The 19,974-nt window shown below is 39.2% G+C and overlaps 1 protein-coding gene across 2 annotated transcripts in view; it reads right to left on the reverse strand.

Annotated features, from left to right (window-relative positions):
* Positions 1-19,974, reverse strand: part of GRM1 (glutamate metabotropic receptor 1) — a 195,485-nt gene that overhangs the window by 68,850 nt on the left and 106,661 nt on the right. For both annotated transcript variants that reach the window (XM_075088000.1, XM_075088001.1), the window contains exon 3: positions 1,530-1,765. In XM_075088000.1, coding sequence (XP_074944101.1) covers positions 1,530-1,765 — 236 coding nt within the window. The remainder of the gene's footprint in view (positions 1-1,529; positions 1,766-19,974) is intronic.

A 19,974-nucleotide genomic window follows, 5' to 3' on the forward strand; every position in this document is an offset into this window, starting at 1 on the left:
TATGCTGGTTCAGACTAACGTTTTTAGTTTCATAACCAAACAGAGGCTGGATGACAAACTACCCACGTTTACAACAGCTGCTGAGATTTCCTCAGAAATGAGACCTTTATATAGAGTATCAGCATGAAATTTATTTACATGAATGGAATGACCAAAACAATACAATTTTAAGCTTCTTTTCTAAAGAAAGAAGGCTATGCATTTGCACTGTGCATCCATCATTCAACCTCCCCTTAGTAATTCTGTCATTAGTGGCCTATATTAACTCCTCTGTCTGAGCTGAAGCAGTCTCAAATCCACTTAACTATATATACCATAAATCAACATTTTGGTAGAGTCCAAAATTAATGACTCCTTTGAAGAAAAAATATCAATATAACCTCAACATTTATTTAACCTATCCAGCTTGCCATTAGTCCCTCAGCACCCAAACGGGCCAGCCTGTCTACCAGTCAGCAAATCAGGACAGTTTTGAGTCAATGACATGATACGTCTCAGTTGTTAATAAGACAAAAGGGGGAAACAAAAGGTAATATGGAAGGTGCTGTTAAGTGTTACTGATGGAGAAGGGAAGAACTAGGAACACTGGAAATTCAGCTCATGGGGCACATGAAGACCAACTGGGATTACTGCTAGGGGATAGAGGAGGTAGAGACATAAAGAATAGGACACAAATCCATGGGAAGCCAGGCTTCATTAGTTTTTTTTCTAATGGACTAACTTCCTTACTATCAGAATACAACTTTTTGACTAGAAATGAAATATTTACAAACTGCAAAAAAAATTTTGCAGAAATTTTTCAGCAAGTATTTTATAGAAAAGTAAGTGATCACTTCTCACTCAATTTACTAATACATTTAATCTTACTGAAGCATTTTAGTTTGTTTTCCCAGATTCTGCCATGGAAGAGAAAACTTGTCTACACACAGATATACTTCTCTTGCTACAAGGTGAGAGTTACTTCTGCCTGTAGGACAGTGTGTTTTTTATATGAGTGCTACATAGTGGAAACAAACTATAAATGTTTTAATGGGTGACAAAAAGAAGGAACGAAGCAGATGACTGGCCAGTTTGAAGACTCATCAATTTTCCTTGAAATTTGTTTTCTTCCATAATATTTTCTGTGCACTTTCTGATTATTCAGCTGATCAGAAAAGCTAATGTTGAGAAAAAAAAGTTTAATTTTTTTCTTATTTTTGTTAAAATTTAATGGTTACATATTTTCTACAAGCCATATTACAAACTTGGACACTCTTGTCAGCCTCAGTATAGCCCTAAAACATGAAAAGGGAAAAAGTCACTCTATAACAGAGCAGAACTAAATTGAGAGGAGGCTGTGCAACCAGTGCCAGACACACTCCTGCCAGAGCTGGGATTTATATCTGTACAATCTGGGGTTGGCACTTGTCACTGGTGACTTATACATGTAAAAAACAAACCCGAAACCCCAAAACAAAACAAACAAAATAGCCCAAAGACAAATTTTTGCCAGAGCACAGATTCAAACAGGAAAATAGTTGGCTGGTTACCAGTGCAGTTCTTCTGAAAGTTGGGATTCTCTAGTGGGTGCCCCGGGATGCGGCACTGAAATCTGTGCTGCCAGAACTCAGGAAACCAGGGGTTGCGGGTGTTGGTGTCCAGACGCAGCTTCAGATAGTAGTCATCAAACGACAAGACCTCTGGGGACTGCAGCTTGATAGTGATGCCTCCATTTGCTTCAGGTTCATAACCTTCAATGACTTCATCTCTGTCTGCCCAACCGTCACTGAAAAGAGGCAAAAAACCACTTGTTACACAAAGACAGGAAGCTTGTTTTGAAAAAGCAACCAGCCAAGGGGCGGCCAGCACCCTTGGAAGCAAGTGATTAGGGGGAATCTAAAGTTACATCTAAAATTCAGTCAGAGAGGGAAAAAAGAAAGCACAGAGATGGAGACTTGTAATAAGCAGTCTGACTGATTTAATGCAGAGTCCTCATTAACTCATCTGGAATGATGAGGATTTATCCTTGTCCCTCTGGAAAGGGGTTTTGGGCATAGATTCTGGAGTAATGTCTTTATGACTGAAGAGATTCTGCCTTTTTTAGGCTGTCCTGTAAGGGGTGGAAACTGAAACAATTAATATCGAAGCTGAGGAAGCTGAGCCAGGATCCTGTGTGTTTTGCAGAAGAGATCCCAGCATGCATGGATCTTACAGCTAGAAGATTAATTAAAATCAGACATAAAGTGAGCAATGCATTGTGTTGGAAGAGAATGGAATAAGAATACTTGATAAAGTTGACCAAACTAAAAAGAAAACCACATGCTGTTCTTGCACTGCATGGGGTTTGTGATAACATGATTTTTTTCTCTCTCCTTTTTTTTTAACAAAGGATGGCTTTCCATTTTACTTCTCTGTTTATTCATGTAAGAGATACTTTTAAAAACCTGAAGATAAAACTCTTTCTTGACAACATTATTTCGTCAAAAGTCTATTTTAACAGGTTTGAACAAAGTCCCTTGGGCTTAACATCTGAGTTTTAGTTTAGTTCTTTTAACAAGAAGTCCATTGATTTAGTGTCATTTCCCAGTTCTTATTAGGGTCCCCTAGGAACAGTACTATTACAGTCTAATTTAAGAGCAAATATAAGTTGGCCATTGCTTAATTTTAATATGCTGGGCATGTCAATGAGAGAAATAGATTATTCTGGCACCTCAGATCTAGCTCTATCCACTCTGAACAAAGTCAGTGGCACTGCTGCTGTGAAAAGCAGGCAGATGAAGCACTTCCAGCTCCAAAGAGCTCAAGGGGAAATTTGTGATTGACCACTGAGACAGAAGTGTCTGTTTCACCCAAAAGAGGTTTGCATCCTGAACTCCAGACAGGCAGAAAGAAGGTCTTTGTTAGGAGCCTCTTACACACAGCCTTGAGAAGAGCATCAAGGTGCAGACCATACCAGCTGAGGGCATTAATGAGACACTCAGCATAGATGTGCCTGGGACTTCACAATGGAAAATAGACAAGATTTAAAGTAGCAAGTTCTGTCACACTCCTAGTCAAACAGGTGTAAAGTGATGACGTGTTGGGCATATGTGAGTCTTTGGTCTCCATCCACCAGACTGAACAGCTGCATAATTTAGCTGACATTCATGTTAACTTCTGCATCTGTGCTGTAGCCACCTGGAAAAAAAATGGTAGGTCTCCATGGAAATACAGGAAATCCCATGTACTGAAGGCTTTCTATATGGGACACACAGCTCAAGCCTCTATTACAGGAAGTTATTTAAGATATGGGACATCTGGGAGCCCACTGACTGAGGGATCAGTGGATTCCTTTCAACCTGGGCCTGGCAACCCACAAAGCTATACTTTAAGATGGCACTACATGGCACCTTTAAGCCAGGATTTCTTTGTTTCCCATTTGCCAAAGCCTTGCAGTAGAACTGCCCAAAATCTCTGAGCTTACAAACCACTGAACAATATCTTCATATAGCCAAGCAGCAAGAGGTATATATTTATGCATGTTGCATCTCACGTGTGGTATAAGAGCAGGGGTAGGGGGCACGTTGAGTAGGTCACAGGAGGGAGACAGTGCCGGCTGAAGAGTCCTGCTGTGGAACGGGGTGTGGGCATGATGCAGTATTCCAAAGTGACTCTCTCTGCCAGGCTGAACCTGGCAGCATCTGCTGGATCACCTTCCCACAGCCAGGAATGTGGGTTACGAGGTCCTGCCCTTGTACCAGTATGGCCCAAATGATGACCACATGGCACAGCCTTGGCCTGACAGCTGCTCTAGAGTTGCCACAGGAGTGCACAGAGTTCAAAACCCACAATTTGTCCATCCTTGCTACCTGCCCCACTAGACTGCCTTGAGTTTTGGAGAGGGAAGGAAGCCACAGCTCATCCTCTCTCCATCCCCCCAGTCCTCACTTGCTGAGGGCAACTGGTAGAATGTGCCAGGCACCCTGACTGCCTCACAACAGACCACAGTCTAGATAACCCTACAAAGGTAAAACCAGGAGAATGAACTTTCTGGATTTCACAAAATTCAAGACATAAACTAGCACCAGAGGGGAGAAAAAGACACAATATTTATTTCTTCTTATGTGGGGGAAAAACAAGCAAAAGGTCACTCTTACACGATAACTAATTGCATCCTAATTGCATGATTACTTCATTATTTGTCACAATGTTTATGGCTTGCAAACTGTACACTTAAGCAGAAACATTAGTGAGTCAAAAAGATTAAGTAAGTCTGGCCATTTTTTACAAGACTTTCTAGAAAGGAGGTAGTTTCTCTACTGCTTGGATTCCTGCCAGCCAAACATTAGAGTGATTTATTTCCTTTCCCCTGTAAGTTTGGCTTGGAAAATTGCCACATCCACTCTGAAGGCAAAGCAGAGCAATTCTGCAAAGGCAAGAGAAAGTGTATTTCAAGTTCTCTGAGGGCAGCTGATGGAAAAGTTCCCCTAAATTGGAACACAGATTGTCACCTAATGTTTCTTTGTCTCTTTCTGGCCCAAAATGTTTTTTGTTCTCTCTTCAACTTCTTCAAATTGTTAAATCTCTCTGTTATGTTTTGTGTGCAGTGAAATGTGAAAAGGCACTGGAGTCAGAGAAAAAAGTTCATACGTGTTGAAGTTCATATGGGAGCTTTGCTCTACTTTCAGTAAAGTCAAGGAAGCAAAAAAGGAGTTTGCTGTTCTCTTAAGGGACCCCTGCCATCCTGGCGGCTGCTGGATAACTGTGCTGAACGGTGCCCTAAGGGGCCCATGCAGCCCTACCAACAGCTGTGGGAGGACCATCAGAGACCTAAGATCTTGTTATAATCTCTGCCTATGTTCCAGGAAGGAGGGAAGGAAGGGAGGAAGGGAGGAAGGGAGGAAGGAAGGAAAGGATTGTCTGGGATCTGTGCATCCTTAGTGCTGTATAAATAAATGGATAGAGTTCCAGAAGACACTTTAAAAAAGTGGCATTGCTAATGCTGGGCAATACCACAATACTGAAGTCCAGATGACAGGGTGCATGTCAGTGACAGAAATCACAAGACCAATAGCTGATTCAACGGAAAAATGAAACCTCATTAAAAAAAGGCAGCGCATACTATTCTTTTGTTGTCAGAATTGAGTACTTTCCACCTACTTTCCTTCTTTTATCCCGCTGAGTAGCAAGTAGCACCACACATAGCACTTTTTGCAAAATGATCTTTCTGTGTGCCTTTATTGCAGATTTCAGGAGGTGGCCCAATATCCATCACCCAAACTGCCTTCCCTGATGAGTGTCCATTGTAGGTTTTGTATGACTTTCTGGCCTTGAAACGCACCAGGTATCTTGTGCAACAGTTGATCTGAAGCTCTGTGTGGGAGTTTAAAGTGTGAAGACAGAAACAGTGAGGGAGGGATAAGTGTGTGGGTGTCAAACCAGCAACCACTCTGTTCGCTCTTAGGAGAGAAAGAACCAACTGCTTTTGTTACAGTTTTGTGGTGTTTATCACAATCATAATGGTTATCAATATTCTGCAAGCTACTGTCGGTCCAGGTCCCAGTCTGGTGGCTGACGTTCATGGTGCCAACTCCAAACTTCAGCATTCAGTCACAAACAAAAATCAAGCGGAAAGGGAAAAAAACAAGAGCTACCCCATCTAGCTTCAGGAGTCCTATTTCCCATTTTCACAGACTGAGTTTGAAGAAACAAAGCTATTTTTTCTTAACCAGTTTATTATTCCACCAATGTGTGACAATGGACATTTCTGAATTGTGGCTTCAGCATCTTAGCCTCTCTGTATTTTCCGAACTGCAGACACATATATTCCTGTGACTGAAATACCAGGAGAAATGTAATGGATTTCCAATTTCCTCTCCTCTTCCAAACATGAACATTGTCAGCTGCTTTTCACAAGGGCTGATGAGACAACCAGTAATCAGCCTTTCTATTTTCATCTCCTCAGGACTTAACTCTTAAACTATGCAGCAGCAGCTCTGCTCTGCTTCCCCACACAGGACTCAGTGCATTACTATTCCAGATCCTTTTTCCAAATAAGCAAACATGCAAAAAGAAAACATGCTGCTGTTTATGAAGACTGCTTGTTCTGTGATTATTGTAGGAGGTAGCATCCTTTCACAGGTAAACAAAAGGAAATGCATTTGTCAGTCGTGGACACTGACTGGCAATTTGATCCCTGCACCCTTATAAGGTTCATCCTTGATCCATCCTTGGTATGATGGACCAAAGCTGTAGGAGGCAACTGGTTTAGACTCCTCTGTCTGGATGGCTGCGTCACTGGCAGCTTTGTCAACTCCCTTTGCATTAGCTAAGATAGTGTTTTCTTAAGAAGTTTGCATTCACGGTAAGTTTTTTAATGCTGTATTGGCCAAGTCATAAAATATGTAAAAGAAATTAAGAGCAAAAAGCCCTTTATAAATGCTAAATGAATTATTTTTGCAATAAACCTTCTGCCTACGGCAGACATTCTTGTCATTATAAAACCAAACAAATCAATCATATTAAAATCATTTCCATCATTTTTTTTTTTTTTGACAGGTTCTGTTCCTGTGCTAGTGGATATTTTTATCCACCTTGAAAACAATGTTACATGTAGCTATACCTATGTAACTTGGAAACACTAGTTTCAAACTTTCAACCTTCACAGAGGTTCCCTGCAGGTATCCCACTCGGGTAGGGTAGCAGGACCCCAGGTGACCATAATTGTCACACAAAAGGATCAGAGTCTACATTCTTGGCTTTTTCTCCTTTCCACAAAACTAAAGCCCATGTCAATATACATTCCTTGTCACGTCAATATACATCCCCGCAGAGCATGTTTCTAAATGCCTTCTTACCATTACTCTCAAGGCTGCCAGCTGGCCTGCCGTTATGTTAAACTTCTACTAGATTTAAATATGAGGACAGCACCACTCAAAGAAGTCAACATTTAAAAAAGTGCCATGCCATTTTGTTATCTATGTCAATATATTTATTTTTAAGAACAATTATTATATGCTGGATTATATAAATAAAAGTTTGGACATTTTACTTGAGAAGTGCTTTTTGCAAAACCATCTTTGTGGTGGTCAGACTCTGCTTATTTAGAGGCAATTCAAGACACAATAAACCCCGAAATACTTGCAAGTGGAGTTTAAATAACTTGTTATTAGTTTTTTAGAAATGCCAGTGCTCTGGATTTCCAGAGCTGATCAGACCTGGAAGCCTGCAAATTCAATTTTCTCTTTTTATAAGTGCATTTTCTGACAGCACCCCACTGGAAAGTCCAGCATGGATTCTCCTGCCTGTGTGCACAAGTTGTACGACTGTGAAGGCCTCCTGCCTGCCCTTCCGGCAGAATGCACAGAAACTCAGAGCTCAGTATAAGGCCAACCCAGAAAGTACCAGTGTGGCAGGTGGGATAATATCATATGCAGCTCCACCAAAAAAAGTCAGTGCTACTACTTGACATGAGCACAGGCAGCAGAACCAGGCCTGGAGTAATTCGCGAACAGTACAGTAGCTGGCTGCTTAGCTGCCCTCACATGGAAGTAGGCTTTTAAAAAACAAGTCTTTATTTCACTAGCCTGATGTACTGGAAAGAAAAAACACTCTTAGCTTATTGTGAAGGAGGATGGACCTATTCTCTGGCAATAAGGAACTCTACAAAAGGTATTAAGTGTCTGTGTAACACATGCCTCAAACAGAAGATGCCATGTAAAGAAAATTGAAACTGTCCAATATTCACAAGTCAGCAACTGGCAAAGTGACTTTCCTCCCTAGGCTTATGCATTATCAGTCAATCCCAGTGGTCACCAATGTCAGCTGAAAGGTGCGAGCATTATTTCAAACATGAGGAAAAAAAAAAAAGGCCATTTTTGCACTCTTTCATTCTGTTAATTCATCAGTACAACACACTTGCATTGAAAGGGGGGAGAGTTTCCCTCAGCTGCCAGACCATGAATTCTTAAAAAGCAGAGTCTTACTTTTACATGTGTGACAAGTCCTGGCAAATTTAGGAGATTAGTCCCATGGCTACAGATAAGCCTGTATCTCACTGCTGGAAAGACCAGGCTGAAAGGCTGTATACTGTCATGCTATAACCTGAGGCTTGCTGAGCACTGACTGACCTCCTTAAAATCAGAATAATCAAATTCACTAAACCTTGGCAGTGGAAAGAAAAAAAAAGGGGGAGTTCTAGGCTGGTAATTTTGCTTCTGCAGGCATAGATGGTGCAAGCAGGAGCCATCATCTTCCTAAGCTGCCTGTCTTTTGCAGCAGGCACCACAAGGTGCTGTGAGACTTGTACCTGTTCCCTTTCCCCACAAACTGTGCTGGGCCCAAATATACCTTGAATTCCAGCCTTTGGATCTCTCTTAGTTCTTGGCCTTCATAGGTCAGTCCTGACTCAAATCAGCTGAAAGTATCATGGGAATACCAGCTCTGCAAACTGGAAGCAGGAGAAGAAAACCACTGAAACTCCTTCTGGGAGGGCAGTGGAAAATAAGGGGGAGAGAAAAGATTGCTGCCTTGACAATCTCCCACACAAAATGGGAAGGTACAAGAGGAGCATTTGGTGCCAGACTGTGCAGTTACTGATTTTAGACTCATAACTATGCTACTAAATCATAGTGCTACTATGCCACTGTGGGTTGTAATCCTGCCGTGGACTATAGACTGAAGAGCGTGTCACACCTAGTGAGGACTTGGGCTGGTCACCTCTAGAGACCACCAGCGTGGCTCAGAAAGAGGCGGGTTTGATTTATCAGTTAACCTGCTCCCTTTGAGACAGCTATATATACCCATCATGGTTTGAACTCTAATGTCCTACAGGAGGTGCTATTTTCAGAGAGAAATTGAAAAATTAAGATTAAAAATAATTCCCAAGACCACTTTCTGCAAGCATTTTGTCATATTTCTTAGTAAATTTTCTGTTCTTGCCAGGTTCTGTTTCATAACATCGCATACGCAATTTTTCACTTCCCATGCACGATTACTGAAGGCACACAGTTGCAGTAGCACATTAGTTCTTATATTTTATGCAAGCACAAATCTTTTTGTAAGGCCTTCCAATTTTTATTTAGTGAATCACTGGATTTTTGAATGAGTGACACGCTGTTAACAACCTAAGTTGATAAATGATAGGTCGTAATGTTTCAAATGATTACCATTCACTTTTGTGTGAATTTTCAGTCTTTGCACTGTTCATTTAAAAAATGTAGATTATAACCTCGTGGACCATGACGGATTTTATTTTGCAAATATGTATTTAGGAAGGTTTTAATTATTGTATGCGGTGCATATATTTGCATGCAATTTACATAATGTAATTTAACTGCCTATCATGCAGGCGTTATCTTGGGGATTCTTTACTGTGAAGATTCTTGACATGGTTGGCATGTGCAGCTTTTTGTTAATATAGTTGCTGCTTTCACGCAGGAAAGGTTTTACCATTCTCAAGTGTGCATGATGGTGCATATCTTGGAAAATCAGCAACCAAATATATATTCTCTAAGGCAATAGCCGATTTTTCAAAAGGTGTACACATGCTTTCACCCCAGACTGCCAAGAGGATTGAATCCTTGCTCTGCACATTTGAAATTCACAACATGAGGCATCATGAAAGCGCAATATCTTTTCCAAATGAAAACACACGTGTAGGGAGGAGGAGAGCATCCCATTTTAAATAGACACAAATACGAAGCCTTGATCTTAACATTGTGCCTCATATAAGGTTCTCCTGGACTCTGATATGTGCAGCCAAATCCAAGATTTTAAACATCTTATTAATACACCCAAATCTGAAAACAGAGAGGTTTATCTTTGCTTCTCTGTACCTGTTCCTGGGGATTTTTTTATTATCCCCTTACTGCTGCTGTGCTGCAAATTATGTGCAAGGAGGCTCCACTGAAGAATGAATATGGATAGTAAGAGGTAGTTCCTGCCACGGAGAACTCAGTTGTAGTCCCTTTTCAGGGAGGATAGTTAGAAAGAAATATTCTTGTTAAGACTTCCATCCTGTCTGAAAGTCTTAGAGACTGAGGTCTTTTCTGTGCAACCATGCAGTCATAAAGAGGAATAGAGTGCTTCCTACCTCTGCTACAAACTGTTCAAGTCTCAGAGCCAGATCTGAAGGACTGGAAGGAGAGATACCATATGGAGGGGAAACAGGACAGAAATACACAGAAAGGTACAAGTATACATACAGGAAAGGGAACAGGTAAAGACACGGTCCTCTCTGCTCTATGCCACTCCAGCAGAGCTTGCTGGATGCTTGGATGTGAATTTGTTGTTCTTCCTAAAAGATTATTTCACAGATGTCTTCCTTAACCACAACCAGAAAAAGGAGAAGTACATTTCCTTCCTTCTCTCCTTGTTTTGTTTGCTGAGGTGCTGAGTAAGAGGGAAATAGAGAAACATCTTAGAATCACATTTCCATCTCCATTTTCACACAAACTCTGCTGAGCTCTAAAATACCTTGAATTCCAGGCTTTAGATTTCTCCAGGATGTTGGCTTTCACAGGATTGTCCATAATTTTCTTCCAGTACTTTATATTCTCATGTGATTCCCTCAAGCCATCCCTTACTGTAATCATCACATATGATAATGCGTAAGAGAAATACACACAGAGTTTATAGGCCTTTTTTCAATGGAAATAAAATTTCAGGTCTGCAGATCTAAAGATGACATCCTGTATCTTGCATCAGGTTGCTATCACTGTTTTGCATATATCCTATTTCCATACCTGTACAAGGTTTCCGGAATATTATTTCCATACTCATGCTTGAAAACTTAACCTTTACACACATATTTATGCAGGAACTGCTCATTGCTTTGATAGCCTGTCAATGAAACCATGTTTGCAGAGGAATTAGTGGCCATAGATGAGAGCGTGCTGTCCATTGCATACCAAAGCATACTAATACAGGCTTCAAAATATCAGATCTAATAAAAAGGAAAACAAGGGTGAAATATGATGAAACCCATGATAAAATCACAAAACTTGTGAAGTTATTTATCAAAGCTAACATGTTGGAAGAATTTTTCTGTAAACAGTTGTTTCTACGAAAGCTATTTTAAATTTTCCATATCTGCCATTCTTTCTTTTTCAATTCTGTGGATACTTGAACATTCAGATTACTATGAATGGTTACGAAGAAGGTATTTTCCACTCAAATATTAATAAATTATTCATTTGAAATTATATATTGATATGGAAAATATCCAATTCATACCATGCTAGTGAGTTGCCTAAGCACCTAAACCTTTCCACTGAGAGAATCAAGTAATACTTTAAGGTTTTCATAGAATAAATAAAGTAAAATCATTAGACTTCAGTAACCTACTAACACAGCATTGTCTCCAATGAACAGTTCATGAACCATTTGCAAACCAAGAAACCAATGAATAATTTGAATAATGAATTCACCTGAAATTAAGAAATCTTTTCAGAAACAGTTACTGAACATTAAAATAGGTGTAATGCCTTGAATGTTTTTTTAATAGTCCACTTTTTCAGGCAATACTATTATACTTGACCCAAAGCAGCTGTTATAGAACACTTTAAAAATATATAAAAGTATTACTGATTTACTCTTCTGCGCTTATTGTTGTCTTAAAGTCATAAATGTTTATTCATGTAGCTACACAGATACGAAATAAGACATATAAGTACAATCATCCAGCTGTCTAAACCAAACTTAGTTCAACATCACCCAGCTACCTTTACACATTAAAAGCACCTGCCTTATCAAGCACAGCTATGGTAGGACAATAGCAGCCTTTTAGGCATCCAGGTGTCTGGTATCCAATCCATATTAAATCAAAATATGCCCAGAACATAACTGGAAATGGTGAGGTATCTAGCTCAGAGATACCACTGAAATGTACCAACTTGTTTAAATGCTACTAATTAAAGCCTAGATTGTAAGTTTATTATTCAGATTGTTCAAGTGTTACTCCTCCTAGGTATCGTGCTGGCATCACTGAGAGAGCTAGGATGGCAGATACTCACTGATATAAGGAAAAGGTCCACACAGGCCTCTGCTATTATACAGCAGCTGAATGGTATTACACTGCATCTCACAGTAACCCCATTCTGTGGCATCTCTGGCATGGAATAGCTGTACTGAGACGCATACTTAAATACAGAGTTTAAATATGGCAATACCTGCCTACCAGCCTGACTGTCTAGGAATTAGAAATAGCACCTATTGAATCTTTTTTTTTTATTAAAAGATTGATTGATATGCAGACATATCCAATTGTTTGAGAGAACAACATAAGTGAAGATTTGCTAAAAGCGATAGGTTTCATTGTAAGTTATGCTCCTCAGAAAGGTATAATGAAGATATTATGAAAAAAGAGTAAAACTCAGTAATCTGTTATAAACACTACTAAAAATTGTGAAGTGAACAGATGTACATACAGAAAAAGACTAGAGTGATTTGCCAAAATCTTGCTCAGACTACATGTGTTCTTATAAGCGCTTGAAACATGCTTAAAACTGCAGGAGTAAAATAGTTCCATATACTTTTTACATGGTCAAGCCAACCTATAACTAAGTAAATGTACCATTGAATAAACTACTGACATTTCATTAGACTAAATAAGAATACAAAAATGCAGCAAAGTCACAACTGAGAAGGCCCCTATTCTTCAAATTGTCTAAATTACCAAATCACAAAATTAACGCATGATACAATCAGATTAATTTCAAAATGGGTGAAACAAAGAATTATGCTTTGTTAATTCTTTACTGGCGATTGGGGGGGTAGCTGTTTTTCTTCTAGATCCCAAGCTGTATTTGAATTGGAAGACTTCTTCCAGGCAATAGGTTTGGATATCTCTTCTGACATCAGATGTTTTTCTGATGGAAATCCCTCTTAATTCCCATGTTTCCCAAGAAAGGATGGGGGCTTTGCTTCTGACATAGAGGTTATGCTTTTGCCCTTTATTTATGCAGTCATGGAATACTTTAGGTTGGAAGTGACCCCTGGAGATCTTATAGCTCAGCAAGCTATATGGTCCATACAATCCCCCTTCAAGTAATTTGGCTCATTCCTGTCATTGTTTTTGGGTCATAAGAGAAAGCACGAGTCATGTAACTCAGGAAACACAAATCTGCTACTATAACTTAAGCTTTACACTCCTGTTTAGGAAGCCAAAACTTCTCTTCTATTTTATTAATCTATTGACCCCAGAACAATCAAGGTGTTCCTAGGATCAAATTTTATTAATTAGTGATGATGTCACAACCTACTAATGGAAAACTGAAGTAAGCTTTTTTAAAATAGAACCTGATTTTGCCCAGCGTTTGCACAAGGGCACAATCAGGAAAGAGTGTGTAAGCAGCCTCTCCTCTTACATGACACAGTGAGAGAGAAATATTTTTCTTTTTCCATTCATGAATCCAGCCAGAGAAGAGGAATGGGTATGGACTCACATAAAATAGAAAACTGTCACTTTGCTTCATGCAGTAGTGGGAGATACGCAAAGAAAATCTGAAAGACACTTTGCAGAAACTTCACCTGAGTAAAATTGGTGTTTACGGGCAAGGAAAGGCGAAAGAGTAAGAGCCAAATAGCATCAACTAAAGCCCACTGTCAGGGGCTTTCCCTGTTCCCTGAGCGCTGGGGAGCTGAGATCCAAGGGGGACCCCAGGGCAGGGCAGGACAGAACCTTGCCAGCCAGGGCTCAGTCCGACTGTGCCCAAGCCAGGTGAGCCAGGGAGACACAAAGGTTGTGGCCAGGTTCAGCCAAGAGTTGAGGTCACTGAGGGAAGCATCCGATGGCATTAATCAAAGACCTGACTGATGCCACTACAGAAGCGTCCCTTCTGTTTTCAGCTTTTTTTAGCGATTTTTACAATGTCTTAAACTGACATAGGAAACATTACTTTCTTAACATTTCTGTTAAGCAAATAAAATTGTTATAGTCACCACAGACATGCAACACATGTGCAGACAGCAGAGAGAATGACCCTCATGACAATGAACTGGACAAATTGCCATTCCCTGATGATCAGAAAGAAAAGGAAACTCAAAGCCATGGAGGAGAAGTCCCCAGTGTTGTTATTTCCTTTTACTTTATGGCTGAATGATATGTGAAAGGTTAATAATCCATCTCAGAGAAACTAAATCTACCCTACCTCTATCAACAAAATCTGAAAGCAAATTTTTAAATCTATGCTTATTCATGAGGACTGGGAAAAACATTTATTTTTGGAGAAGCACTGAAAATAAAAAATATTTTCTTGTATTCATCCACTGAAAAACCTACATACCCCAAGGTAAGTCACATGCATATTTAAAAAACAAACAAACAAAACAGAACAGTGGAAAAATAAAGGAAAATAGTTTTTTCAATAAAAATACTGTTGTGAGGCAAATATAAGAACAGCAGTCTGATTCTTTGAATAGTTTGGATACAAGATCTGTTGCTCACAAAAAGATGGAAGAGATGAAGGAAGAAAAAATGATGGAGAGAACAAAGCCAGAAAAAGTGCTCTATAGATTTTGCGTATTATGACCTGTGAGCTGTAAGTAAAGGCCGGTTGCACAGTTGATACTACCTCAGGAGAAACCTTGGATGTGATTAAAAGCCAAACAGGCGCAACGCTTTCAGCTGCTTCCTGCTGTCTTAGGAAAATTATTTGAGTTTTCCAGGGTGTCTTTTACCTTCTACTGATGGCCACCTGTGCTTAGTCCTCTACTTTCCTCTCTACTTTATTCCTGGTGCATTAAAACTCCTTATTTTCCACTCCACTGAGAATTAAAGCATGAGTAGGCTTAACATACCCAGGCAAAAAGAGTGGATACGAAGGACGGTCTTATAGTAACTTGAGTCTTGACAGATAAGCTATTCTACATGGAGCAAATGATTTATCCTTAGTGAATACCATGGGATGGATTCTAAATCCTCTAACTGTGATCTGGTTACACTTAACTGAGGGATACAATAGAAAATAAATGAGATTGCTCAGCATTAGTAAATATTGGTTAGTTAAAGGAAGGAATATGAGGATAACATCAAGGTCACTTTCATCACAGGTCATCACCTTTTTGTGGCAGCCAGAGCACATAACTGTTAAGAAAGCATGTGGATGTGAAGATATCTTGAGAATTTTGAGTAAGAAGAATGTATAAATATATAAATATATAAATACATGACGATACCATAATTTTCTGAAGTGACATTATAACAGAAGGAGAAGGGGCAGAAGGGAGGGAAGGTAGTATATTACTCCAGGACAGTCATTGCTGTTTGAAATATAAATAGTTCATAATTATCCAATAGGTATTAATCCTATTTCCAGTTGTAAGAAAGGAAAAATATTTAACCCGATGCCCCATTTCACATTTAGGAAACAATGCTGATGGAAAGAACAGGAAAAAAACCAGTAGCATTAAGTTTTTACTTAAAATGGAGTAAAAATATAGCTCTTCAGCAAATTAACCCTTATTTAAAATCAGAGTTTATTCACTAATTAATTAGAAATAGTAATATATTTTTAAAATTTGCGCAGTGAACTTCACTCTGCAGTTGTTATTGGGGGGAGAGGGAGGAGATGGGAGAGCTGTGCAGACATGAAACCCATGTATCTTCTATGTAGTAACTACAGATATAAGCCAAAGGGAAAGTCACATGAACAGGGATTGGCTATGTGCCAATCAGTTTTCACCCTGTGACACTTGCCCACCAAGTCTCCCATGCTGTGCTACAGGGCCGCTTACTGTCTCCTGCGTGCTGAATCCTGCTGTGGCCAAGCAATCCCTTGTCACTCCACACTTTTCCCTTTCCCGTCTTCTTGTCTGTCACCTCCCCAGTTATTCTTCCTTTCTACTCTGCATGACCTCCACCCTTTCACACTTTCTAGCTAATGGGACTTAATTTGATAAAAGCCTCTAAGTACCACCAGGAGTTAAATGACAGAGAAACATAAAACTCCTCACCAACTACATGAAGAAAATGACATTTTTATCAGCTGCTATTTTTTGTGCGACAGACAGTATCTCCTTATGCACAGCCAGCGATTGCACACTGGAACCTACATTTTAATCCCTATTGAAATACAATGAAATAGAAGGATGCCACATCAGTTAAAATGAATTAGCTGTGAAAGACTGTCATTGTATTAATGGGAACTGCAAAATTTTGGCAGAGGAAGAACAGAACTGTCCCTGGAAGACTGACCCTGTACAAAGAGTGAGATCACTACAACAATATAATTTATTTCCTTTGCTGCACTAACCTCGGGTTTAACTGTGCTACAAGAAACGTGAACTCCAGTAAATGTGTTAATTTCACATTTCCCTATTGCTACTATTAGTCTTATAATATATGCATGTTTGCATTCTGAATAATAATTTAAGAAGAAGTAAATACATCTATCTAACAAAATTAGAACTTGATCCAGTACTGGTCAAGGAAACACTTGAATTGTTTAAAATGTAACTGATGGAACATCATAAGACTTTCACCAGGAACTCAGTTGTCTTTGAAACTGTACTTTTGTGCAGAAGACAAGAGGGAAACTGGAAGTATATCATCATGATGGAACTAAAATGTCACTCCCCAAAAAGACAGCCTTCTGCCATATTATAGTAATGTATAGATATTATACAGGTGTGCCATGTAATGCTTCCAGCCAAGAAAACAGGAAGGTAAGAAAGGGGTTGGGGGGAGGAGGGGAGAGGCGGAAATGTAAAGCAATTAGTAGACAATGAAAGTAATATTTGCTAGCTCAGTTTTTATTACCTTGCTGAAGAAGTCTCTACCTCGGGACTCAAAATTCACAGGCATCAATGAATTCCAGCTTAGGACTATGTTTTCTGATACCCAAAGAGAGGAGAGGCATGCCTTTGTCATGTGCCTGTCTAATCAATGGCCAGAAATAACAAGGACTATTTTGCAGGATGGTTTGACAGGAAAGTGTCTGATGGGAATTGGTTTAATCAGATAACCTTTTAAAATGGTATATTCAGGAAATCCTTAGAGAAGTACATACCAGTGTAAATTTGACAGCCTTCTCTGTAGAAATCTTTTTTTCTTAACAGAAAATAAAAATAAAAGTAATGAAGCTCAATAGGGACAGATTCATTTTTCTCTTTTCTTTTTTTATGAAATCCCAGAGTCTAATTAACCAGACCTGGTTTTTGGTTTTTTTTTTTAATCGTATTGAAATGTAAGCTCATTTTAAGGCAACGAACCCATTTAACAATAATGGAAAGAGATACTGCTGCCCCTTTCTCCTCTCTGACACCACCTTTACCACCCACCATCTCATCAGTATAACCAACCAATATTAGTCCATGTTGGCCATTAGATGCTTTGCAAAGACCTTACTATTTTATCATTTATTAAAAGTAAAAACAAAATCAGGAAAAATTACTCCTTTCCTCACTGAGGTGAGGAAAGCTACCTATCACACAACAGTAACTTCTTCTGTGCCCTATGCGAATGCATACTACCAAAAGATGTGATGCTTCATCCTTAGAAGTGTTGAAGTGTTTATTGTTGGCTCTTCACATCCTGTTCAAGTAGCTTGTCCCTGTGATACTTACATTACCAATAACCCAAATATTTAACGAGCGCAGACTATCAAATTGCAAGACCTGTTTACAGATTAAGAGATACGACAATATACAATATTTTCAGAGACTTCTTACAGTCTTCATGGCTTACATATTGCATTCTTTGAAGCTTTCTTTGAAATCTTAAGAGCTAAACAATTATTTTATGTTAAATGGAAGTGAAGATTCTTATATGGTTGCATGCCTTCAGGAACAAGAACTGAATAGAAATACAAAATAATCCATAAATCACCAAAAAAAGGCCACTCTGCTCCTCCCACCAAGGACAAAGAAGCATACTTAATAAGCTAAGTGCAGTCACAACACTAGGGCTAGGGGAAAACATAGTGTTCAATTCCATAGTTTGCTCAAGTTAATTTCCCAGAAAATCTATTCACAAATAGCAGAAATATTCATGCAAGATATATCTGCTGCTCTGTGCTGCACTGACTACATAAAGTCATTTGAAATCTGTCTTAGCTTTGCATCTTCATAGTACAAAGTGCCTTAAGTTCTTAGACTGGTCCTACAGACTCATTACAGTTTTGCAGACCAGAAAGACAGGACACCAGCTTCTCTTTAGTGTGTTACTAAAGTCCTAATTATTTAAACTTTTAATGGGGAATGCATCTGAAACAGCCGCTGGTCTCCTGGCATTACAGACAGACAACAGCTTTCAATGTCCCAGGAATGTCTGGGATAAAGAGTAACCTTGTTTACTTTCCCAAGTTGAAAAGAAAAAGAAGATCTTTCAAAAAAAAAAAAAGTTTGGAACGAAGAGTGCATCTGAGATCTGACACCTAAAATTATGGAGGAAAATAAAAGGGGATGGAAATACTATTAGTGATTGTTTTTACTCTTCAGAACACTGGGACTTGCTCATGCTGCATGATGGAAAGTTTATGCTGAAAAATTGTTGTTAACTTCAAGCCTCACATTTACATAGAAATACACCCAGAATTCTTCTCATCCCCCCTCTCTTTATATGGACTTGTCAGAATCTTATACTCCCCTTAATGATTTCCCTCAGTATGTTTCTGTATTTTATTTACATGCAAAACATAATTTTGAATCTTTCTTATTGCTGCCAGCTTACATTCTTAATGTTATTTGTCTCTCTGTTTCTACATTTGATTTCTTTCTCTTATCAGCAGCTATATTTGCAATGTCCTTCAATACTTTTTAGATGCCTGTGTGCCTCATCTTCATTTCTCTTGAGACAGATTTAAACAGCAGCTAGTTTAGTCATTTTAAACTCATTTTCTATCTTTATTCATGAGTTTACTTCCTTCCTGCTATTTATTTTTTCTCATTGTAATTGCATAAGCCTCTCCAGTTTCTCTTAACACACCAGCTATCTCCTTCTATATGCGTTGTAATTTCCTTTCTTCGCACATTGTTCTTGTTTGGCTTACTGTCATATCCTTCCACTTGGCAGAAAACAAGAATGCTCAAATAGCCAGGCTGAACAAATCATATTCTTCATTATGCACAGCACCTTATTGATATGCATTTCTTCTATACATTTTGAAATAATTGCTCTTGTAATTTATACTGCAAGTTCCTAAGAGGAAAAAAAAACCCTCTTTGGAATTTCAGTATTTAATTTGAAATAATGCAAATCAGAAGCAGCACTTCTAATACATATTTGATTTAATCTTCAGGCATATGTATATTACTTAGTGTCTGAGGGGATGGGAACTGTAAGTATACAACAGTTGTAGGAGCATTGCGTTCTTTAAGTAAATAATTTTGTAAATACCTCTTGACCTTGAGACGACCTAACAATTTTTTTACTGTAATTTCTGTATATGTTTTTGTATGTCTTTGAATATACGCGCATGTACTTAATAAAAAAAAAAAAATTGAAAGCTTTTACCTACTTACTGGAGTAATTTCTTTCAGAACAGCTGCTGCGTTCCCCAGCTACACAGAGATCTCAGTGCTCAGCTCAGCTCTGCTCCTGTTAGCTCTCCCAGTACCTGCCTTGGACTTGGCAGGAAAAGTCACCGGCCTCAACGAGTGCCAGCACACATGCTGCCGTGCCTCCCCTATATTCAAATGGATTTGCTCTTGCACGGGAGATGGAAAGAGGAACTACAGGACAGTACTTTTGGCAGTGTATCTCCAACACACAACATGCCCCAGCTGAAGCTGCAGGCTTTAACCCTGTCAACTCAAAATGCACATTAAACTCTTACCATGCATGCAGAGAGGTCTGGGTTCATGGGGAAAGGGGTAGGGGAAGATGAAAAAGACCTGACTGAACTTTTCTGACTGGGTACTTTGGAACTCCTGGTTGAAGAGGTACTGCACATGAGGACTGGGAGACTGCTGACTTCAATGCTTGGGTTTTCCAGCTCTTTGCTAGTGTTAAATGGCCTCAGAAAATGAAGTGACTGACTGCATATTTCCTCTTCAGAATGCTGTTCAGAGAGATGA

This window comes from Phalacrocorax aristotelis, chromosome 3 (assembly GCF_949628215.1).
Source record: "Phalacrocorax aristotelis chromosome 3, bGulAri2.1, whole genome shotgun sequence".
NCBI lineage: Eukaryota > Metazoa > Chordata > Aves > Suliformes > Phalacrocoracidae > Phalacrocorax > Phalacrocorax aristotelis.